The sequence below is a fragment of the Chaetomium strumarium genome (genome assembly GCF_033439665.1).
Source record: "Chaetomium strumarium strain CBS 333.67 chromosome Unknown B0T15scaffold_3, whole genome shotgun sequence".
In the NCBI taxonomy this organism is placed as follows: Eukaryota; Fungi; Ascomycota; class Sordariomycetes; order Sordariales; family Chaetomiaceae; genus Chaetomium; species Chaetomium strumarium.
In genome coordinates, this window is record NW_026944431.1 from 4,315,936 (window position 1) to 4,340,170 (window position 24,235).

At 51.0% G+C, this 24,235-nt stretch overlaps 3 protein-coding genes across 3 annotated transcripts; 1 reads left to right on the forward strand and 2 right to left on the reverse strand.

Annotated features, from left to right (window-relative positions):
- Positions 1 to 6,379: 6,379 nt before the first annotated feature.
- Positions 6,380 to 7,763, reverse strand: B0T15DRAFT_433398 (kinase-like domain-containing protein). Its single transcript, XM_062865771.1, has 4 exons — positions 7,486 to 7,763; positions 7,067 to 7,401; positions 6,635 to 6,939; positions 6,380 to 6,563 (listed from the first exon to the last, which is right to left on the reverse strand). The coding sequence occupies exons 1-4, from the start codon at positions 7,725 to 7,727 to the stop codon at positions 6,417 to 6,419; spliced, it is 1,029 nt and encodes a 342-aa protein (XP_062723452.1). The 5' UTR covers positions 7,728 to 7,763; the 3' UTR covers positions 6,380 to 6,416.
- A 679-nt stretch (positions 7,764 to 8,442) lies between these two features.
- On the reverse strand, positions 8,443 to 11,239 carry B0T15DRAFT_393618 (P-loop containing nucleoside triphosphate hydrolase protein; the record flags this gene model as incomplete). Its single annotated transcript, XM_062864694.1, has 3 exons — positions 8,443 to 9,585; positions 9,647 to 10,840; positions 10,898 to 11,239. 3 exons carry the CDS (start codon positions 11,237 to 11,239, stop codon positions 8,443 to 8,445), a joined length of 2,679 nt encoding a protein of 892 aa, XP_062723453.1.
- A 2,344-nt stretch (positions 11,240 to 13,583) lies between these two features.
- On the forward strand, positions 13,584 to 15,403 carry B0T15DRAFT_510922 (uncharacterized protein; the record flags this gene model as incomplete). Its single annotated transcript, XM_062867883.1, has 2 exons — positions 13,584 to 14,343; positions 14,397 to 15,403. 2 exons carry the CDS (start codon positions 13,584 to 13,586, stop codon positions 15,401 to 15,403), a joined length of 1,767 nt encoding a protein of 588 aa, XP_062723454.1.
- Positions 15,404 to 24,235: the final 8,832 nt, after the last annotated feature.

Sequence of the window (24,235 nt, forward strand, 5' to 3'; positions counted from 1 at the left end):
CTCTACCATCCAAAATGCCCTCTACTTCAAAAGAAGGCCAGATAATATTAGCTCTCCAAGCTCTTCAAAACGACAAGAATCTAAGCGAACGAGCCGCAGCTAAGATCTATAGGGTCGACCGTAGGACTCTGGGGCGTCGACGCGCCGGCAAGCCTGCACAATATAATCTTCCAGCCAACTCGCGTAAGCTCACCAATCTAGAAGAGAAGGCGATAGTTCAATATGTCAATGAGCTATCTGCACGTGCATTCCCGCCTGGGTTATATAGTATGGAAGATATAGCCAACTAACTACTATATAAACGCGATGCGCCCCCTGTTAGCAAACGCTAGGCTTATAACTTCGTCAAACGCCGGCTAGAGCTCTATATACGATATACACGTAGATACAACTACTAGAGGGCTAGATATAAAGATCTAGACATTATTCGCGAGTGGTTTAGGCTTATATAGAACACTAAGGCCAAGTATAGTATCGTAGATGACGATATCTATAACTTTGACGAGACCGGGTTTATGATAGGCATTATCTTTGCGGGCATGATTGTTACAACCTTAGATAGCCAGAGCAAGGCTAAGCTAGCCCAGCCTGGCAATCGCAAGTGGGCAACAGTAATCCAGGGAGTCAATACTCTCAGCTGGGCTATCCCTCCGTTCATCATCTTGGCCGCGTAATACTACCTTGCCAACTGGTATACCGAGTGCAACCTCCCGGCTGACTGGCGCATTATAACCACCGAGAATGGCTGGACTACCAATGCAGTAGGCCTTGATTGGATCAAGCACTTCGACTACTATATAGCGCCTCGGAGAAAGGGCAAATACTAGTTGTTGATCCTTGATGGCTACGAAAGCCACTACTCAACTAAGTTCGAGCTCTACTGCTAGCAGAACAATATTATTACACTCTATATACCTCTATATTCCTTCTACCTTCTCTAGCCACTTGATGTTGGCTGCTTTAGGCCGTTGAAGCAAGCATATGATTGCTAGATCGAGGACTTGATACGCGCGTATATCAACCACGTAAGCAAGCTCAAGTTCCTTTACGCCTTTCGCGCGGCCTTCTTTACCTCTATCACTAAGAGGAATATACAGGGTAGTTTTATAGGGACTGGCCTTATACCATACAATCCAGAGAGGGCACTTTCAAAGCTAGATATCAAGCTTCGTATACCAACATCCCTAATCTTACAGCCGGGCACTATATAATCTTGGATCTTCTAGACACTATATAATATCTAAGAAGCTAACTCACAGTCAACGCTCATTAAGACTTGTATTACCACCCATCAAAATAGCTCACTAGCTTCGATGTTAGCTGCTATAGACCAGCTGACAAAGAGTATAATAGCTATAATGTGCTAGGTGGCTCTCCTGCAGGCAGAGAATACTTCGCTCTGCAAGGCCAACGAGGTGCTAAGCAAGCGCCGAAGAGCCAAAAGAACATATATATAGCTTAGAGAATCACTTATAGTGGAAGATGCAAAGGATCTACTAGACCAAAAGGCTATGGTTGGAGAGGTAGCATAAGAAATGCAGCCGGATAGTGGTGGTATAGAGGGGGCTCGTACAAAGGTTCGGTGCTGTGGTATATGCGGCAAACCTGTTCATAATGCCTGCACTTGCTAGGAGGTTGCAGAAGCATCTGATTCAGCCGTTTCTGATATAATTGTAGTTGGTTGATAGTTCTGTTGTTTTGTAATTGAGGATAATATGTGTAGAGTAGTGGAGAGTGGGTCATTCACTCGTCTGGATCACTCGCTTATTATGTACGTTAACGGATATATTTACTATAAAGAGAAGAATCTTATATAATATAGCAAGCAAGGTTATTGTTACGAGGGCCGTCGTTCAAGGCTAGAGTCAAGCCTCTAGTGGTAAACTGACTGCATTGCAAGAATATTGAACTTGCAGGAAGAAAGAAATCCTCGAGACTGCAAGGTAGGCTTTAAATACAGGATGCGAGTAGGTCTGAGCTTGTATGCATAATATAATAGAATATGCATAATGAATCATCACTTGGTATGATGAATTATTATATATACAAATAATATCATCATCATAGTCAGTGCATTCTACCATCACAGTTATACTTAAAATACTAAGAACAAGGTATAGTATCTATACTATAGGATTCGATAAAAGACGCAAGAGCTATATGCTTTTGGGCTTTCTTAGACTAGCGCTTATAGATATAGCCTATTATTATATTAGCATCTCTTAGAAAGAGGAAAAGTAAAGGCGTATAGCATACCTATAATATAGGGTATTGGCGCTATTTGAAACAGATCTGGGCTATCGGGACGAATAGCCCTAGAGAGGGGGCATTATATCATAAATTAACTGTGACGACTAGATGTAATTGGACAGGGTCAAGCTGGCTATTGTTGTCATTCTATTTCGTGAATCTAAAGTTGAGGAAAGGAAAAAGAAGTTCTGAGTCAGTGGCTCAGAACATTATACGAAGATATTCCTGATTTATGGATCATATGACCGGTGCTCCACAACAGCCGTCAATCAGGGAGGTCGTGGGTTCGACCCCCACTTGGGGCGACACCCATACCGACCGTGACATTAACCTATAAAGGCCGGTAGGGCTGACCTGCATAGTCTGCGAGCGGCGCTTGTGTCTAATTATTCCGGTCTAAGAATAGACTAATCAGAAAAGAATCACGCTTAGTATTAGGGAAGGATCAGTAATCTAGCTATAAAGCTTATAAGAGATCACTAGTGATCTAAGATAATCTAGTATTAGGGATTACTAGAGATAAGCAAGTAATCTATAGGAAGCCCGTAGTATATAGGTTAGCTAATCATTCGTTCTAGAGAACTCTAGGAGTTCTCTCGTGAGTAATTCAAGTAGTAGCCTTCACCTATTATATAGATATTAATGTATATTATCAGCGAGTCATATATATCAGCGAGTCATACATATCAGCGAGTCGTACATATCAGCGAGTCGTACATATCAGCGAGTCATACATATCAGCGAGTCGTACACTCTCTCCACCCCTACAACAACTATTCATATTTACAACATATCAACACTAGCAACCAACTATAATTACATCAGAAATAGATGAATCAGATGATTCTACAATCTCCTGGCACGTACGTACGTTATAGCTAGGCTTGCCGCATACACCATAGCACCGAACCTTCGTACGACCCCCCCCTGTACTACCACTATCCGGCTGCGTTTCTTGTACCATCTCCCTAACTACGGCCTTCTAGTCTAGTAGATCCTTTATATCTTGTACTGTAAGTGATCCTCCAAGCTGCACGCGTGTTCTTTTGGCTCTCCGGCGCTTGCTTAGTGCCTCATTGGCCTTGTGGAGCGAAGAGATCTCTGATCGAAGGAGGGCTACCTAGTATATTATAGCTATCGTACCCTTAGTAAGTTGATCTATAGCATCTAATATTGAAGTTGGAGAGCTGTTTTGATGGTTGGCAATGCAAGTCTTGATAAGTGTTGACTGTAATTCGGCTTCTTGGGGGTTATATGGTGTCTGGAAGACCTAAGATTATGCAGTGCTAGGTCGTAAGGTTGGAGGTGTTAGTATACAAAGTTTTATATCTAGTGTAGAAAAGACCTTCTCTAGATCATATAGTATTAGGCTAGCCCTTATAAAGCTATACTATATTTCTTCTCTATTATAGAAGCAAAGAAGGCCTTGCGAAAGCCACAGAGGAACTCGAGCTTACTGATATGGTTGATATACACGCATATTAAGTCCTTAATCTAGCGACTGTATGACTGTTTCAACAGCCTAAAGCAGCCAACATCGAGTGGCTAGAGCTTGTAGGAGGAATACAGAGGCATGCAAAGCATGATGATGTTATTCTCCTGGCAGTAGAGCTCGAATTCGGTAGAATAGTGGCTTTCGTGGCCGTCGAGGATTAACAACCGCTTTTTGCCCTTTGTACGAGGTGCTATATAGAAGTCAAAGTGCTTGATCTAATCTAGGCCTGCCGTATTGGTAGTCTAGCCGTTGTCGGTAGTTACAATACGCTAGTCTGCTAGGAGGTTGTACTCAGTATACCAGTTGGCGAGGTGGTATTGTGCGGCTAAGATGATGAAGGGCGGGATAGCCTAGCCAAGGACATTAAGTCCCTAGATCACTATTGCCCATTCGCGGTTGCTAGGCTAGGCCAGCTTGGCTCTGCTAAAGCTATCCGAGGTTGTAACTACTATGCCTAGGCTGATCATGCCTATTATAAACCTAGTCTCGTCAAAGTTGTAGATATTGTTATCCACGATGCCGTACTTGGCCTTAGTGTTTCGTACGAGCGTAAACTACTCCCCGATAATCCTCGGATCCTCGCACTTAGCCTTCTAGTAATTATATCGACAGGCATAACGTATATAGAGCTCTAGCTGGCGTTTAACAAACCGATGCGCCTAGAGCTTGCCGACAGGGGGCGCACCGCGTTCGCATAGCAGATGGTTAGCCATATCTTCCACACCAATTAGTCTAGGTGGGAATGCGCGTGCAGATAGCTCAATCATATACTGAACTATCGCCTTCTCTTCTAGATTGGTAAGCTTACGCGAGTTGGCTAGAAGATCGCGTCGTACAGGCCGGCCAGCGCGTCGGTTAGAAAGAGTCATATGTCACGAACCAACCATATAGCAAGACCCGGTGGGGCACGGCGGAAACAGGCAGAACCAATCAGCAGGGGTAAAAGCCGCAGGCGGCCGCATAAGGACGACCTGGGTAGCTCAGGGTCGCCGGCGAGCGAGAGCGATCATGATAGACTTGGGTAGCCGCCTACCCAAGGCGATCAAGGGTAGACCACGGTAGCCGTCGAACGACGGCGAGCCAACAGGATCGGCTAGGTATATAGTCATTCGTTATAGAGGACTCTAGGAGTTCTCCAGTGAGCAATATTACAAGCAATAGCCCATACCTATTGTGCAGACATTGCGGCAAGCATTGTTGTGAACCTTTTGGCTTCACCGAGACCTACAGTCCGACCAGCAGTTACCTTCGACCGGCGAACCCTTTCAGAGGCAGGACTGCCTGTGGTTTCGTCACATCATAGCTGGTACGTTATAGAGCTTGGCTGCGGCTCGGAGGCTAAGATGTTCGTCATTTTAAAGGGCCTCTAGTGCTAAGATTACTCTGGCTTCCTTTGAAGTAGAGGGCATATTGGGTTATTAAGAAAATTAGTGTTAAGTGTAGAGGTGGCGCGTCGTGTGGGGAAGTATACGACTCGCTGATATATACGACTCGCTGATAATGTACGTTACAGCTTGCATTATTATAAACCTTTTAGCTTTACCGAGACCTATAGTCCGACTAGCAGATACCTTAGACTAGCGAACCCTTTTAGGGGCAAAACTATCTATGGTTTTGTCACACTGCAGGAGAGCTACCTGGTGCATTATAGCCATTGTACTTTTTATTAGCTAGTCTATAGCAGCTAATATCGAAGTTGGGGAGCTATTTTGGTGGGTGGTAATATGAGTCTTGATAAGCGTTGACTATAAGTTAGCTTCTTGGGGGTTGTATAGTGTCTGGAAGACTCAAGATTATATAGTGCCCGGCTGTAAGGTTAGGGGTATTAGTATATGAAGCTTAATATCTAGCTTCAAAGGTACCCTCTCTAGACCGTATAGTATAAGGCCAGCTCCTATAAAACTACTCTATATATTCCTCTTAGTGATAGAGGTAAAGAAGGCCGCGCGAAAGGTATAAAGGAACTCGAGGTTGCTTATATGGTTGATATATATGACAGTGGAACGCACTGACCATGATGATGATATCATTTATATGTATAATAATTCATCATACCAAGTGATGATTCATTATGCATATTCCATTACATTATGCATGCAAGCTCAGACCTACTCGCATTATGACGGTGGAACGCACCAACCATGATGATGATATCATTTGTATATATAATGATTCATCATACCAAGTGATGATTCATTATGCATGTTCCATTACATTATGCATGCAAGCTCAGACCTACTCGCATCCTATATCTAAAGCCTACCTTGCAGTCTCGAGGATTTCTTTGCTCCTGCAAGTTCAATATTCTTGCAATGCAGTCAGTTTACCACCAGAGGCTTGACCCTAGCCTTGAACGACGGCCCTCGTGACAATATACGTGCGTATTAAGTCCTCGATCTGGCAACTATACGCCTGCTTCAATGGCTCAAAGCAGCTAACATTAAGTGGCGAGAGGATATAGGAGGAATATAGAGGCATACAGAGTATGATAATGTTATTCTACTAGCAGTAGAGCTTGAACTCGGTTGAGTAGTGGCTTTCGTGGCCATCGAGGATCAACAACCGGTATTTGCCCTTTGTCCGAGGCGCTATATGGTAGTCGAAGTGCTTGATCTAATCAAGGCCTACTGCATTGGTAGTCCAGCCATTCTCGGTAGTTGTAATGCGCCAGTCAGCCGGGAGGCTGCACTCGGTATACCAGTTGGCGAGGTGGTCCCAGCAATGCAGCAATCTCGGCAAGGTGAGCTCGGCTTCGATAGGTTTGATGCTCCTGGTCATGTCCCGTAAACAGGTGACCGCCTTCAAAGAGGTCCCATATCTGGAGAGAGGCGTGGATACGAGTCAGCTCTGGGACCCGCAGTTCCTCTCCCGCTCTTTTCGAGTGCTTACCATGCAGCCGGCATTCCAGATGTCGATTGGGTAGGACCATGGTGCTTCCAGGATAACTTCGGGCGCCCTGTATACATCCGGTTGTACGTCTTCTGAATGCTCCATGCCCCCTGGCACGGCCGAGCCAAAATCACAGAGGACCGGCACGCCCCATTTCTTTGGCATCGGAAGCTCGCGTGACACATAGATGGCTCTGTTGCCATCCAACAGCTTCCGAGCTGACGGTTCGAGCAGTTCTTGCTCTTCAAAGGTGGCGAAAACCGAGTCGTCCTCAATCCCAAACATGATGTTGTCGGCTTTGATGTCTGCTCCGCGACAGTTTAGCAACACGAACGTCTGGTGGGTGTACTAAAAGGGTGTTACTGGGGATAAAGCCCGCACTGTTGTGTGTTGTGGTCTTTTGGATTACTGCAATTGAAGGCCAGAGCGCACCTGTGTGAATGATTTTGCAGTCTGTGTGGAGAAAATCCAGCGCGAGGAAGAGGCGACGGAGGACAACGGCGAGGACGGGCGCTGGCAACCTCCTCACAGGGTTGCGGTGCAGGAACGTCAGGACGCTCTCCCACAGCGGGGGGTGCACTAGGCAGCGGTGAGATCCGTCTGGCCCAGTTACCTCGAAAGAGTCGAGCAGTTCCCGGACACTGCCGCGGCCGGGATGCCTCGTCGATGCCGCCGAGATTCGCCTGTACATGGAAAGCTCGTGGTCCACCTGAGTACCGAGACTCTCGGAGTGTATAAAGACCTTCAGTGCGACATGGCGACGACCGCTGGGCACACGTTAGCACCAGTGTTCTTAGAGCAGGCGCTGGGAGTCGGGCGCGGAGGGCGGATGGGGGTGGGAATTGCCATGCCTCAAGTCGCGCGCCAACCAAACTGTCGAACTTGTTCCAAGTCCCAGCTTACCAACAATTTGGTAGCGGTCCTTGAGAATCTGGCCAAGGCGGACGGGATAGTAACGCGACGCAACGTAACCGGGAAGGAGCTCTTCTTCCAGTTTCCTTTCCAGGGGAATTTGCCTGAAACTGGTGCTGGGGAATACAAGAGACTTCCATGCCCGGCCGGACCAAGGAAGACGCCGGAGGATGGACGCCATTATCCGGAGTCGGAGTTGAGTTACAGTAGTTAGCGCGCCCCGTGTAATAATGATTTGATGCTTGGCTGGAGAACGTTCCACCGCCCCACTTTACCGCTTTTTCTGTGCGGTTTCCTATCTTCGAAGCTACTAGTTTTGGACCCTTCTGAGTAGCCAGGGAACTTTTATGGGTAGACTGTGGACGTTTGACCACTTCGTAAACCGGGCTTATAACTGTTATATGCCAAAACGACATCGTTGCCTGCAAACGCCTAGGGGTCCCCTATATACCGTGCAATAACTATCGACGGCGGCGATATGACCACGTAATCCTCAGCTCCTCTGCCTTTGAAACCCCCCCTTCTGTTTGAAAAAGGGCACAGCGATAGATATATTCACGCCGAGCTCTAACGGCCCTAGGTCACTTGGCCTGGCTCCTCACGTTGCAGCTTTCTGGGCCAGAGGCCCAGAGCTGAGCGTTGAGAATCGTAATTCGTACTCGCGAAGCCAGCGGGACGACTAGGCGACGCACGTAGGTAGACATAGCGAAAAAACAAATGTAACCGGACAACAAAGGCCGTTAGTCATTAGGCGTCCGATCGGACCACATATACCATAACATCCGCGTACGCCATCCTCCGAACCGTGCATTCTCCCGACCCAGTCCAGTGGTATTTCTCCGGATAACCCAAACTCAGCAAGGATCCAATTACAAACAAATTATACGAGGCGTAGCTCAAAACAGATCGTCATCCTCGCCGACCGCATTCCACCGCTTCACCGGCAGCCGCCGCACCTTCTTGGGGCTGCCACTCCCCGTCGAGCTGCGCGCCGAAGCCTGGTCATCACTAAGACGCAGCTTTGCCAGCCGCAGACGCAGGCTATTGCCCTCATCATCCCCACCACCGCCACCACCCCGGGCAGCAGCCGTACGAACAGGAGCCCGCGGACTCCCCGTTCCAGCCATCGGCCTGCTCCGCACCGCCAGACTGGCATCGCTGCCGCGTTCCTGAAGGGGCATCCGCTTGGTGGGACTCATGGCAGCCAGCTCGCGGCGCAGCATCTCATTCTCGTGTCGCAGCCGCTCACACTCCTGGCTGGCGTCCTCGACCAAGACATTCTCTTTATTGCCGTCCTCCTCCTCTTCAAAATCACCCCCATCATCATCATCATCGTAGTCTCCGCCAATACGGACGCCCATGCTCCGCTCAAACACCTCGATCTTCCGGCCCCAGTGCTCCTCGCCGCGCTCCATCTCCACCTGCATCGTGGCGCGCCAGCGCGCCATCTCGATCTCGAGCCGCCGCTCGAACTCGGTCGTGCAGTCCTCGCGGATGGCCTGCTCCAGCTCGATCATGCGGTCTTCCATCGAGAGGAGGTGCGACTCGGCTTCCTGGCGGGCGGTACGCTCTGCCTCGAGCGCCCGCCGGAGGTACTCGACGTCGTCGGAGAGGCGGGCGATCTCGAGCGCGGCAGCTTCCATGGTGGTGCGATTCGCGTCGGACATGGGCGACGTGTTGCGCAGGATGGTGGGCGAGGACAGCAGTTGTGGGTAGCCTGGCGGCGAGAACGGTCGTGTTTCTACGGGCGAGAAGGCGAGCGGGCTCGAGCACTGTTGTTGTTGTGGGCGTTGGGCTTGTGCCTCGAGGATGGTCTGGGTGATGCTGGGCATGCGGGGGACGGTGACTTCTCGGGCGAGGGCGCTGTAGCGCAGGATCTGGGACGTCGCGTTGAAGTCGCCATGAGGATCCGCCGTGACGATCATGACCGCCTTCTGTGGGTTGCGGTGTCTGCCAGACGAGATTGCGGATGCGGACGGGTAGCAGTTGGAGAAGAGGAGCTCTGTCAGCTTGCACTGCCGGAAGGGGACCAGGTTGGGCTAGCCACGGTCAGCATCGCTGTGTCCCGTGTGTGTAACGGGCCTGCATCTGGTAACTCACCTTGTCCTTGCTTGCCGCATCGCTTTGCATCTGCAGGCATTGCCCGAGGTACATCAAGCTCTCGTTGATCTTGCCAGCCTCGGCCAACGTCGCGCCCGCCGTCTTCGCATCCCTCGCTCTCTCGCTCCCGGCAAGGTCGACGATGGTGAGAGCGCTCCCACCCCATGGCACTTCGCCTCCGTGCCGTCGGCTACCCTTAGTCCGCTTCCTGACTTCCACACAAAAGAACCCATGGCTGCGCGAGCTCACGCTGTTGCTACCAGTCCCAGCCACTCTCCGCTCGTGCAAGCCCGCCTCGAGCACCATCAGGGCCTGGTGCAGGTTCCCGCAGATCACCTTCCGCAGCCCGGCCACCACTTTCCGGTCGGGGGACGCCTCGGTTGACTTGAACAGCAAGGGGCGTCGGCGGTACTCCTTTGTCGCCGTCGATTTGATCGGTGGCGTGAGGAGGTCGAAGATTCGGTCGTTATACACCTCATACATGGAGATAAGGACCGCGTATTCGGACAACGGATCGCACGACACGGACAGGGCGCTGACATCGGGCTGCTGTGGGAAGGCCGAAGGGCGCTGCAGCCGGCGCGACGGTGTTTGTCCCGGCCCGTGAGAATCGCCCTGTGGATGGAGGGGACCTTTAGTGCCTTTCTTCAAACGGATAGATGCCGTCGGAGCCATAAAATGCTTGAGATGTTGCTCCGACTTCAGCACTTGCTGGCGTTGAGGAGTACGAGGTCCGTAGCCGCGAGCGACGCTATGGGGAGAAGCAGCGCCACGGCTACGGCTTGTATGGTTGTTCTTGTATTGGTATGAAGGCGGCGTGGGAGGTGGCGCAGAGTCTTCCCGACTGACTATGCGCACGCCCATATTGAGAGATGCGAGCTCTGGCCCACTGGGGCTGTACTGATTCTTTTCATCGGGCTGTAACTGGGTAGAACGTGGGGAATGCCCTACCATCCCGGGGGCTGGCGCCCTTGCACTGGCTCGAAACGGCGCGGACGCGTCAGCATAGACATTGTCGAGGAAGGTGGATGCAGAGAAAATGGCAGCTTCGGATGGGTCGGACGCGACGATCGACTTCTCTAGGGTTGGGTCGGCGTCGCAGTTGAGGAGGTTGTCGCCGAGCGATCTGAACACAACGTCGAGGGCGAGCTGGGTGAGGCCACGCTGGGACCGTGAACCCAGGATTGTGTGTGTCTGTCCATGCTGCAAGTCAGTATCTCCGGCCACCCTTCACGACTCCAGTCAACCGACCTTGCCCGAGCCTGTGACGCCGAGCGTTGCAAGCAAGGCATCTGTCCCCTCTCCACCGCACGGTGCTAGCACTCCCTTGACCAAGTCCGCCACGCCTGTGCAGTGGAAGATGTCGAGTTGGGTCGCATCTTCCTCAAAGACCTGCGTGAAGGCGAACTTTTCGATAGCCCGCCGTCGATCATTTGGCGGGTTCAGCGTAATGTGCTTCAGTGTGGCATCATCGTCGTCTGGCGTCTCCACTGTCAAAAACCGGTCCTCAGCGGCAGCTCCATTGTGTCGCGTAGGTCTCAGTCGAAGATAAACCTGGAAAAGGTTCATGGCTCTCTGCGTCGACGCAGACATGACCGGGTCCCTGTCCATCGGCACCGGGTGTTGGGTCGTTGCGTGTCTCGAACTAGCGTCTGCACGATGTCGTGGTCAACTGGAGTCCTGCTTGGAAAGTCAAGATTCGATGGACAAATGTCCACAACGGACAAAGAATGATCTTGAGTGGCTCGTGACTTGCAGCTGCAGAATTCCTTTGCATGCCAAAAAAATGTTTATTCTGAACTAGGGATGTAAGCGAGTTTCCCCGGCAACACTGGCCGACCACGCGATAAGCGATTGCCAGCTGAGCTTAGTTAAATTGTAAGATCTGCCAAGCCGGGAAGGTCTCAAGGACCAACTGCCCTGGCAGCCTCGGGCTATTCTCCGCTCCCAAGGTATCAAGTTGGGGTTCTGAACTTCCTACAGCCCCTTTTGTTGCCCATAATACTAACTTTCGGTTTGAAAGCTATGGACTGAGAATTTTCTGGCAGACTAGTAGATGTTGCGGAGTATGGTTTTGACCCCTTACTGATGCCTAGACGCACTCGAGACGCCCAAGGGCGACCCCGCAGGATCGGGGCTAGCCTCCGATCTCTCGACTCACGAGTTGCAATTTGCTCAAGGATCCTTTTATGTTGAATTTTGCCAGAACCAAACTGGCAATGAGCTGTGCATCTGAGGCAACGGCAAAGCCACACCATGTCTACATGTATCACCGGCTGAACACACTCATCCCATGGCACGGTCCGACTCAACGCCGTCGAGACGGCGTGCTCGGTCGAACGTTGAGCCCTCGTTGACGTGAGGCACCGCCATTGGAACAGCACCTCCTCGTGAAACAACCCCTCCTCCTATGAAGGAGTCACGTCCCTGATGGCTAAGTGGATTCCTGTCCCGTTCAGAGTTTGCGAAAGCCTCGGGTAGCTTCACTCGCTTCGGCATCCATCCGTACTACCGAGTACATGTATGTACATACCTCAGCGCCAGCTGGCGGCTGGAACTGTCGCAACAGCGCTTGGAAGACAAGCACACCACTGCGGAGCCCTGCGGAGTCGACGTCGACTTCGAAGACATTAAATGATTAAAATGCAAATGCGAAGCAACTTCCCACCGTGACCACCTGCTCGAAGGAGCAAATAGTGTACAGCCTACAGGGCCGAGATCGAGCTGTGGGTCATGCCAGTCATAACCAGCACCTAACGTCGTCATATCTGGCATGCGTTTGGCTTAGCTGCGTCGAGCAGGGGCTGTCAAGTGCGGGGCAGTCGCTGTGCCGCCCCGCTGCGCGGCCGAGGCGCTTGGCCGGGACGTAGCGAAAAGGAAAGTGTTGCAGTCCTCGATGATGAAGTCTCGAAGATGCCATATGGGTCTGAGGGTAATGGAAAGATGAAATAGATCTTGGGAGTATCGAGCAAGATGGCCTCGGGAAGGCAAAGACGCCGCAGCCCCGTGGCACATTTTGCTACTTGCCGCACTTCTATTTGAATCGACTGCTACCTATCCAAAGACACCTCGCATGAGAAAAGAGCGGTGACGAGAACTGTGACCTGTTCGGCGCCTTCGACTCCGGTAAAACATCCAGCCTAACGCAGTAGCAAGGTCCGGGTGGTGAGCTCGATGCACGTTTGCCAGCTGCCGAGCTAGAGCGCAGGCCGTACAGGCGCTGCCCACCACTCTGGGTTCCAATTGCAGATCCAGCCAATCCCCACCCCGGTTCCACCGCTGCGAAAAAAAGTTCTGGTCAAAAACCACCAGGTGGCCCGCTCTCCCCTCCTTGACCTTCCTTTCCCTCCTTAACCCAACCAAACCCCCGCCCACAGACAACGAAGTCGCACTACCAGTCCAGAGATTCAGTACCGTACCTACCGAAAACTTCGTCGAGATTCTCAAGATGCCGTCGGCCGTCGTTGAGCTCTAAGCGCCCACTGCGGGCGTGCCAATGCCCCCGGCGCGTCCGCAGTCCAGCAGCCTCAACGAGATACTCAATTCTGCCACTCCTCGACGAAGTTTTTGCAGACTTCCACTGTCTCGAGCCCGTCTCCGCACCCGGAACGAGGCTCACTTGCTCTCGCGACGAGAAAGTCTGCCATCGAGCTGAAATCCATACGTTCTATTCTAGGCCCACGTCTCAGGCCCAAAGCGACTTAGAAGCACCCCCCACCCCCTCTATAACGGCTCAACGCTTTCAGGACATTTACAGATTCTTTGCACCCACAAGTTCTTATCCTATATTCGAGTACCTTCTCGCTGTGCCTCGTGCCCCCCAAGTGCTCGAGACTCGCGACACAATTCGTTTGCAAAGCTCACCGCTGCTTGGCTGAGGCCGTGCGCTGTCTGTGCTCTCCCGAGTGTAACCCTGTACGAAAGTATAGCCGTCAAGATGTCTCGAAACGTCAGGCGGAAAAGCCGGCCCGTGCCAAAACGGGCCCCAAAGAGCCGGGATTATGATTCGTCGTCGCTCGATCTGTCCGACGACAGCGGCTACTCCGGCGTGGAGGATATCAGTGATTCGGATGACGACGACGATGAGCATGTGTTTGCGGCCGAGGAGGAGCATATTGTTACCAATGTCGCGCGAAAGCGAGCATCGGTCCCTCCTCGGCCGCTGATGGAGGACGACGACGACGACGCAGATGAAGAGAGCGAAGCAGAGGAAGAAGATGCCGAACCCGAAGAGGACGACCCGGCCGACGACAGCGCCAGCTGGAACGGCATCTCGTCCGATCACGACGACCTGATCCCCGCAGAATCCCTGGAGCCCTTTACCGACCACAACCGCTTCGAGCAGACCATCGAACGCCACGTCCGCTTCGCCGGTGTGCCCGACAGCGACTCGGACTCGACCACAAGCGAGACATCCAACAGCATCAACGACTTCTTCCCTGACATCTTTGTCGAAAAGGGCGCCCTCGACCCTTCATTCCGCCGTGAGATTGAGGACGATGACGAGACTTCCTCCAACGATTCTTTCTGGGACTTCTACGCTGGCTCGCAGGACTACCCAGCTCCGGACTCGGACGACGAGGTCGCTCCCGGTGACTTCACGCCCATGGCCACGCCCAGGCCGAGCGAGCTACCCGCCGAAGAGCTAACGCCCGTGCCTGTCCCTGCAGAAGTACAGGAGCTCGACGGATACGAGAGTGAGTTTGTTTTGCGAGTGGGGGAGCTGTTAGCGCTAATTCTCCTTTGTCAGCCGACGGTGATACCACCGAAGAAGACGTGCCGGAGCCTATCGTCCGCAAGAAGCAAATGCGGCGGGCCCATTCAGTGGAGCCGTCTTCGGGCTCAGATACGGAGCGGGCAGTCCGGGATGGCCCCGGAAAGCCTCGCGTAAGCCGGTTTAATCTCGACCGGTCCGACAACAAGCCTATTGGCGTCGTGGACCCCGCTTCCGGGAAGATGATCATCTTCACGCCCCGGCGGACGAACCAGCTAGATCTGTCGCCGGAGTCGCTCCACCTGGACTTCTCCAGGCCTGACGTCTCCGCCTCCCCGCTGGTGAGGAACCCAGGACTCATTATGATGGGAGCGATGATGTCAAACACCACGTTTGGGGACTACTTTAACATGCCGCCTTTCGGCCCTGCCGAGGCATTCTTCCCCTGTACCTCTGACGTGCTCGGCGAAGAGAGCGACGACTCCTTCCTTGCCAGGATCGAAGAGGACGAAGACGAGGAGGAGAGCATGCTGAAGCTGGAGGACTTCATCGCCTTCGACGCCGATTCCTCGGATGAGGAGGAGGAGGGAGCCGACTACGGCGATCTCGCCTCCAGCCCCACACGACCGAAGACCGCCGCGAGTAACGCTAGCGCCGCAACAGAGTCCGCAACAACGCACCCGCTGCTAAGCCACTTCGACAGCAATTCAGATGTCGTCGGAGCCTTCCGCCGCAATCAGATCAACCAGCAACTCATCAACAGCGACAGGGCGACCCAGGAGTCGCTTGCGTTCTCCGGTCCGTACTACCACGGCACGCTCCGGGGCATCAAGAGTGGAAGCCTGGAGACCGTCACCACGCCTATCACGCCCATCCGGCGGAAGCGAAGCAACACGGTAGGAATGCATGGATTCTCGGATTTACAGCAGAGCAGCCCGCTCAACGTCTTATCGCAGAAGAGAAAGGCATCTGGGAACCATGCCGACGCCAACCTGCACAAGCGACACAGGAGCATATCGGACATGGAGGTTCTGCGCATTTAATGCTGCGGTCAACCGTTGCAGATACTTAGGTCGACGACGAGGAGAAAGGATCCTGAACCCTCGGATCTCGTCTAACGCCTTTGCGGTCGCACCGCAGCTGGAACTCATCCTTGGTGAGGCATTGACCTGGTGATGCTCTCCCTTTCATTGGGAGCACAGAATACGTCGGAGGACGGCATGGCTTGGGGCCAGCGATGATGGAGGATTTTTGCGGACCCAGCCATCCCTGGCCTCTCATATCACGACGACTTTTATACATAAGATGTTTTGCTTTGTTGTTAGTTTTCGTATGCTTTAGTTATCACAAACGTCTCGGACTTTCAGTTACTTTTTCTTGGCGTCTTTTTTTCCGGATCTCCTTGTCTCGAGAATGGATGATGCGCATCGATTAGTCTGGTATGATATTTACTCTGTACCATGCCCTTCTCTTATTTCCCGAGCTGGTATTAGACGGGCGGACGGACGGTCAAAAGCTGGTAGAGGTAGACAAAAAGCGGGGTGGGCATTGGCCATTGCTGCCATGGATGTTGTTGGTGACGGACAGATTGTGGCTGAAGATTCTGGTGTTGCTGGTCTCGTTGAGGTCACGGAAGGGTCGGTACCATCTGCATTGACTTGGTGGATGGTGACTTCGATCATGGCGCCAGCCTTACCCATGTTACGGCCTTCGCGGCCAACGCGCTCTCTGTGACCTCTCCAATGTGTGGCGTATAGCATAGATAGTAACCAAACACCAGGGTTCCTCCACTTGCGATGTATTAGGAGTTTCAATGCTCCTTTTTGATACAGCAGCGGATCAAGCCATCAACTGCGAGAGAAGAGTTGCACCCCTACCAATATATAAGTAACTAGTTAGATGAAGTAAGAACAGGATCAAGCGCGGTCAAGTAAAATGATTATGACATACGCAACAATATATATATAGTGAGTAGCGATTCGCAGCGCGGCCGCAGTGGGCGTGGAAAGTAGGGCCATCCAAGACGCCGCAGGTACACTGAAAATCTCTCCCATCGACTATCGACGCACGGACCAACCAGCCGCCCAACCCCACCCACAGTTGCCCCGACGACACCGGAACTGCACCCCCCCAAGCCCCGAGCCTTCAGGGTCAGGATGGCCGCTCCGACTCCTCCGATCAGCGGGGAAAAAGGCGGGCTAGACAGGTCGCGGCACCTAAACACCCCCCTTCTCCCCCCCACCCCCCCCCCTCTATCCGACATAGAGACTATCAAGAAGACGATCGACGAATTGGTGGCTCTAGCAAAGCCGGAAGCGAAAGGGACGGCAAGGGCAATAGGCTAGGACCTCCTCACAGCCGTCTACAAGATTCACAACGCGACCTAGAACCAAACTAGAACCATCTCATTGGCCAACCTCCGCAAAGTGGTGGCCGAAGAAGTCAAGGTAGCAGTTATAGGAGCACAGGACAAAAGATCATCCTGGGCTATAGTGGCCTCTCAAGGAGCCACCGCCCCCCCGCCCCACACACAATAGGTCGCCCCGACGAAGATAGTACTAGGCCGCCTAAATAAGCAGATCCTTGTTAGAGGTAGAGGAATGCCGGCCGATCTAGCCAACCGGACTCCGTAGCAGATTGTATATGCTATCAACTAGGCGTTAGCTAAGAAGGGGGCAGTCGCCGCCCGAAAGCTCCCGAATAGGGACACGGTCGTTACCTTGCAAGGTACGACGACTAGGGATTGGCACACCACCAATACGGGATGGATGAAAGAGGCCTTCGGACAGCAAGCCGAAGAAAGTAAAAGAACCTTTGCAGTTCTATTGAAGGAACTATGGAAGCAGGACCTCCAAGGGACGACGGAGGAGGCTTTCTGAAAGGAGATTAGCCTCCAAACAGTCGACAAGGTCAAGTTCTAGGTGCTAAAGTATCAAGAGGCAACTCGGGCGATGGTGTTGGTGACACTAACCTCTCAAGAGGCGGCCCGTAGAGTATGCGACAAGGGAGTGATTTGGAGGGCTCAACTACTGGACTGCGAGCCGTATTGAGCTGCTCTAAGCCTAGTGCAGTGCTTTAGATGCTGGAAGTAGGGCCATACCCAGCACTATTATAGGTCAACGCCACTATGTCCTCGGTATAGGACGAAGGCCTATAGAGAGGATAGCAAGAATAGAGAAGCTCAATGCCTAGCCTATAAAAATAAAATCCCCCTCTAGTATATAGTCTATAGAGGGAAGCACCTAGCCTAGTCGAAGAAGTACCCGGAAAAGTTAAAGGCTATATTAAAGGCTAATAAGACCTACTAGTTTTGGCCGCAGACCTATAAGGCCACTGCAAACGTGCCTTCTCACAGGGACGCTATTACTATCCCCGCTCCAATCGACTTCACTCATAGAGGCGAACCTAACGACAAGGGCTACCAAGTAGTTAGTAGGAAGAAAATAAGAGGAAGGCTAACTAATGCTACCACCGCCCAATACCAAGTGTGACGAAATCATAGGCAGTCCTGCCTCTGAAAGGGTTCGCCGGTCGAAGGTATCTGCTGGTCGGACTGTAGGTCTCGGTGAAGCTAAAAGGTTCACAATAATGCTTGCCGCAATATCTGCACAATAGGTAAGGACTATTGCTTGAATTGCTCACTGGAGAACTCCCAGAGTCCTCCAGAACGAGTGACTATATACTAGCTGTCTTCTTGGGTGCTTAGTGCTTCGATTTGGATGAGCACCTATCACGAACCAACCATATAGCAAGACCCAGTAGGGTACAACGGAAACAGGCAGAACCAATCAGCAGTGGAGAAAGCTGCAGGCAGCCGCATGGGGACGACCTGGGTAGCTCAGGGTCGCCGGCGAGCGAGAGCGATCATGATAGACTTAGGTAGCCGTCTACCTAAGGCGATCGAGGGTAGACCACAGTAGCTGGCGAACGACGGCGAGCTAATAGGATCGGTTAGGTATATAGTCATTCATTATAGAGGGCTCTAGAAGTCCTCCAGTAAGCAATATAAGCAATAGCCTCTACCTATTATACAGATATTGCAGCAAACATTATTATGAACCTTTTGGCTTTACCGAGACCTACAGTCCGACTAGCAGTTACCTTCGACCGGCGAACCCTTTCACAGGCAGGACTGCCTATGGTTTCGTCACAGCACCTGAGTGCTCATCGCGATATGCCCCTGATCACTCTGATCACTTACATCCTGTGGAGTGCTCAGCAACATTGGCACCTTAGCACCTTTGCTTGTCTCTGACTGATCCGCCTGATTGTCCAAATGATTGGCTCGGGACGTCCCCGCGTCCCCACATGCGGCCGTCTGCCCTACAGCCTGCCATTGGTTAATTCGTGACACCAAGCTCTCTAAGACCTCTAGCAGATGAGGATTAGCTTTATGCTAGCTAAGGTATAGTCTAGGAGCCTAAGAGTCACTGCTGCAGCTACTGCCCTATAGATAGATACTGTTACTATGACGAGAATGGAAGATATAATAATAGAAACAATTACCGTCGCTGTTATAAACTAACCTACAAAGGCCAGTGGGGGCTGACCTACATAGCCGACGGGCGGCGCCTGCGCCTAATCATTACAAGCTAGGAAGGATCAATGAGGATTAGGGAGATTAGGAATAATGCCAAGAACGATTGTTCCCATTCCTAAGGAATAACGCCAAGGAACATTGTTCTGGATGGAACAACGAGAATAATAATTGTTCTAAATATTCTAAACATCTAGGTATAGAGATACCTAGGGGAGGAAAGCTGTATATAGTCCTACTATTCTATCACTCATTTAGATAGCTAGCTTTCTCAGTGAGCAATAGCAATCAGTGGCTCTACCTACTATGCAGACATTGGGACTTGCATTGTTATGAACCTTTTGGCTTTACCGAGACCTACAGTCCGACTAGTAGATACCTTCGACTAGTGAACCCTTTCAGAGGCAGGACTGCCTGTGGTTTTATCATAGTCGCATATGAAAGTTGAAATCCTATTCTAGAATACTAAAGAGAACAAGCAAGCTTTAGAAGTGCTGCTTAAGGAGGCTAAATATAACCTCTTAGCAGTAATATATATTATCAGCGAGTGATCTATATCAGCGAATGACCCACTCTCCACTACCCTACAAATATTATCCTCAATTACAAAACAATAAAACTATCAACCAGCTACAATTATATAGGAACTATAGAATTTGCTATTCTGGCCGCCGAATTTAGCAGAGTGGGGCTGCCATTTTCAGGTGCTCTGACAGTGCGGGGCAGTTGGTCACAGCTAGGTACAGTACGTGTCCAAAAGTCTGGAGCACCCCACATTAATTAAACGCGCATCGCGACACGACACCCCCCATCATCAACCTTCCAACCAACAGAAATACAGCCCACCATGTTCAATTTGGCCGAGCTTGGTGCCAAATTGACGGTCGGCCGTCAGCCTGGCCAGGAGTTATCACCAGCTGCACGTGCAGCCATTGCTGGTGCCGTTGCAGCGGGGGCTAGCCAGACGGCTGTTGCCAACGCGTTTTCCATCAGCCGTCGTGCAGTCCAACTATCACTTCAACGCTTCGAATCTTCTACCACCTTTGAATCCAAGCCTAGAACTGGCCGGCCAGAGATTCTTACGCGTCGGGAGAAGCGGTACATCATCCAACTTGCAAAGCGGAAGCCCTGCCTTACAACGCAACTGCTCACTAATATAGTTGATGCTCGGATCTCTCGATCAACAGTGCGCCGAGTTCTCCGCCATCATCGAATGCGCAAGTGGCGTGCACAAAAGAGAATTCCATTGACAAAGGCTGTAGCAATGGCCAGATATAAGTTTGCTTGTCTTTGGTTAGAGAATCTCGAGGTGCTAATGCGAGTAAGTGACTCTGAAGTTTACCCTTGAATCTACTAACCAACCTCTAGTCTATCTTCACCGACGAATCGTCTTGCCAGAACAATTCAAGTAGCCCAGCAGCTTAGGCATTCCGGTTCCCTTCTCAAAAATGGGATAAGAACTTTGTTAATATACAAAGTTATAGTAAAGGCACTATCTCGATTATGATCTAGGCAGGAATCTGGAAAGGGGGGAGGACTGACCTTATAGTCATGGAACGTGACTATCAACCACCGTAAAAAGGGGGATATAGCTCTTGGAGCTATCAGTGGGCATTGGAAAAGGGCCTTCTTCCAGTTTACGATGGTACAAGGCATTTCCAGCAGGATAACGCCCGGGTCTATATATCGTTATCCTCGACCGAGTGGCTCCTAAATCATATGATTGAGGTCCTTGAAGACTGGCCTGCTCATAGCCCAGATCTTAACCCTATTGAGCATATGTGGGCTCTATTGAAACGGAGGATGAAGCAGGAATATCCAGATATCTGGTTACTCAAGAAGAACCACGTGGATGTTGCTGAGTTTACTAGATGTCTTCGGCGTTGTTGGTGGTCAATTGACCAGGCTCAGATTGACAGGCTGGTCGACTCAATACCCCGGCGATTGGCTGCAGTCAAGAAAGCCAGGGGTTGGTATACAAAATATTGATGGCTAGAACCAGGGCTCTAAACTGTATATATCTGCATTGCTAGAAATTCATCTGGTGGAACGTTATTGTAGGATAGGTGTCTTGGTCATGATGTCAAAAATCGTGTGGCGCGGGGTGGTTGGTGCGGGGTGCTCCAGACTTTTGGACACGTACTGTACTTGGTACCTCCCCCCCTCTAGCCAATTCATATACGGATGCGCGACCCCTTTGCTCTGCCCAATTAGCGCCTCAGTCCTAGGCGGCAACCTAGCGACCTTACCTTTGCTCTATCCTCTAATAAGCATCCTAGCTCTAGGTAGTTGGTTTGAGAAAGCAGTAGCTCCCGAAATTATAGAATCTAAGAATCCGTTTTCTTCAACCTAGCATCCATTTTCTGCTCCCTAGCAAAACAGCGCGCAGCAGCGCAACAAGATGTAAAATAGTGTTCCTCCTACCTCTCGTTGTTCCTAGCTTGTTGATCGTTAGAGTCGGTAGCTCTCGACACTTAAAACTAGACACTTATAACGTTAGATACCCAATGCCAAATACTTAATACTAACGTATCTTATAAGCGAGCGGGACATATAAGCGAGTGGGACACTAAGTTCTTGGCATGACACGTCCTTCTTTATCCACCTCCAACAACGCGTTTTTCTTACAACTAAAGATGTCTTCCACTTCAAAGGAAGCTAGGGTAACCTTGGCCCTCAAAGCTCTTGAAAATGATACGAAACTAAGCCTCCGAGCCGCGGCCAAGCTCTATAACGTACCAGTTTCAACCCTCGGCTACCGACGTACCGGCCGGCCTATACAACGCGATCTTCCAGCTAACTCACGGAAGCTTGCCGATCTAGAAGAGAAGGCTATAGTCCAGTATATAACTGAGCTATCTGAGCGAGCTTTTCCACCAAGGCTATATAGTGTGGAAGATATGGCCAACTAACTGCTATATGTACGTAATGCGCCCCCTGTTGGCAAGCTCTGGGCTTACAACTTCGTTAAACGCCAGCCTGCTCTCCGTATGCGTTGGTCATGTCGATACGACTACCAGAGGGCCAAGTGCGAGGACCCAGAGGTTATTGGCGAGTGGTTCGCGCTCGTATAGAATGTCAAGGCCAAGTACGGCATTGTGGATGACGATATCTATAACTTCGACGAGACTGGGTTTATGATAGGTATCATCTTCCCAAGCATGGTAGTTACGACCTCTGATGGCCGTAGCAAGGCAAAGCTGGCCCAGCCTGGTAACCGCGAGTGGGCTACGGTAATCTAGGGAGTTAATGCCCTCGGCTGGGCTATTCTACCCTTTATCATCTTGGCCGCGCAATACTACCTCGCCAACTGGTATCAAGAGTGCAACCTCCCGGCCGACTGGCGTATTACGACCACCGAGAACGGCTAAACCACTAATGCCGTAGGCCTCGATTAGATCAAGCACTTTGACTTCCATATAGCACCCCGTATAAAGGGCAAATATCGGTTATTGATCATCGACGGCCACGAGAGCCACTACTCGACCGAATTCGAGCTCTATTGCCAGGAGCATTACATTATCACACTCTATATGCCTCTATATTCCTCCCACCTCCTCCAGCCACTCGATGTTGGCTGCTTTAGGCCGCTAAAGCAGGCGTACGGTCGCTAGGTCGAGGACTTAATACGCATGCATATTAACTATATAAGCAAGCTCGAGTTCCTCTATGCCTTCCGCAAGGCCTTCTTCGCCTCTATAACGGAGAAGAATATATAGGGTGGCTTTACAGGTGCTGGCCTTATGCCGTACAATCTAGAGAGGGTACTTTCTAAGCTGGATATCAAGCTTTATACACTAATACCCCCAACCTCACAGCCTAGCACTGTATAGTCTTGGGTCTTCCAGACACCATACAACTCCTGGGAAGCCAATGCACAGTCTATACTCATCAAGACCTGTATTGCCAACCATCAAAATAGCTCCCCAACCTCGATGTTGGCTGCTATGGACCAGTTGGCCAAGGGTACAATGGCTATAATGCACCAGATGGCTCTTCTTCGCGCCGAGGTCTCTTCGCTCCGCAAGGCCAACGAGGCACTCAGCAAGCGCCGGAGAGCCAAAAGAACACGCGTACAGCTTGGAGGATCGCTTGCGGTACAAGATGCAAAGGATCTACTGGACTAGAAGGCCGTAGTTGGGGAGATGGCGTAAGAAAAGGAGCCGGATAGTGGTGGTACAGGGGGGGCTTATATAAAGGTTCGGTGCTGTGGTGTGTGCGGCAAGCCTGGCTATAATGCCCGTACGTGCCAGGAGGTTATAGAAGGGTCTGATTCAGCTGTTTCTAATGTAATTATAGTTGGTTAATGGTCTTATTGTATTGCAATTGAGGATGGTTGTTGTAGAGTAGTGAAGAGTATCCCGCTCGCTTATATGTCCCGCTCGCTTATAAGATACGTTATCGCTATTTAACGCCATCGCCAACCTAGCTCATTGTATGCTGCAGCTGGTCGTAGACTGCAATATGGATTTTGTCTGGCAGTTCACTGCGAAATAGCGAGAAGCCTATAAGGACCGGATTGCGAAATAGGCAAAGGCTCTTACAGCCGACCAATGTATAGCTCTCTATAAGCAGCTCGATATTATTGAGTTTCTTCTGCCCGACTATACTAATGCGACTAAGATTAATATTGCTAGCGTCCTATGAAAATAAAAGAGGTAAATACATATATATATATTCTCCTACTCTGCTATGCCTAGCTATTTACAAGGCGCGCCGGACCCTTTACTGCTATATACAAAGGAAAAACCGTACCATTCAGGCCGGGTAAAAACCTTCGTCGGAAGTAATAGGAAAGACATGGTTTCAGTGATACACGCTGCTGCAAGTAAGGAAAAAGGCCTTAGGAAGGCCTTGGGCCAACGGCTAGTAGGGTGCTAGCCTGGCTAAGCCGTGGCCACGGGTGTGGTATGACGAAACCATAGGCAGTCCTGCCTCTAAAAGGGTTCGCCGGTCGAAGGTACTGCTGGTCGGCCTGTAGGTCTCGGTGAAGCCAAAAGGTTCATAACAATGCTAGCCGCAATGTCTGCACAATAGGTAGAGGCTATTGCTTGTATTGCTCACTGGAGAACTCTCAGAGTCCTCTAGAACGAGTGACTATATACTGGCTATCTTGGGTGCTCTCATGTGCTCTATAGAGCTCCCGAGAGCTTGGTGCTCTGTTGACTCCATCAAGAGCTTCCGTTCCTTCGTGCTGATTGGCTTAGCTCCCTGAGCTCTCGTCTGCTCTCTAGAGCACCTTAGAGCTCCTTCTTATTGGTCCTGAATGATTGGTTCGGGTGCGCCCTACGCTACCCAGCGGGTTGTCCCACCTGCAGCTGTGTCACGAATTAACCAA

Bases quoted from the DNA above. Each gene is read 5' to 3' on its own strand.
- B0T15DRAFT_433398 (XM_062865771.1), bottom strand. From the start codon at position 7,727: ATGGCGTCCATCCTCCGGCGTCTTCCTTGGTCCGGCCGGGCATGGAAG. The intron at 6,940-7,066 runs GTGCGCTCTGGC...GTCGCGGAGCAG, and splicing joins CTGCAAAATCATTCACACAG to ACATCAAAGCCGACAACATC. The intron at 6,564-6,634 runs GTAAGCACTCGA...GCCTCTCTCCAG, and splicing joins TCTGGAATGCCGGCTGCATG to ATATGGGACCTCTTTGAAGG.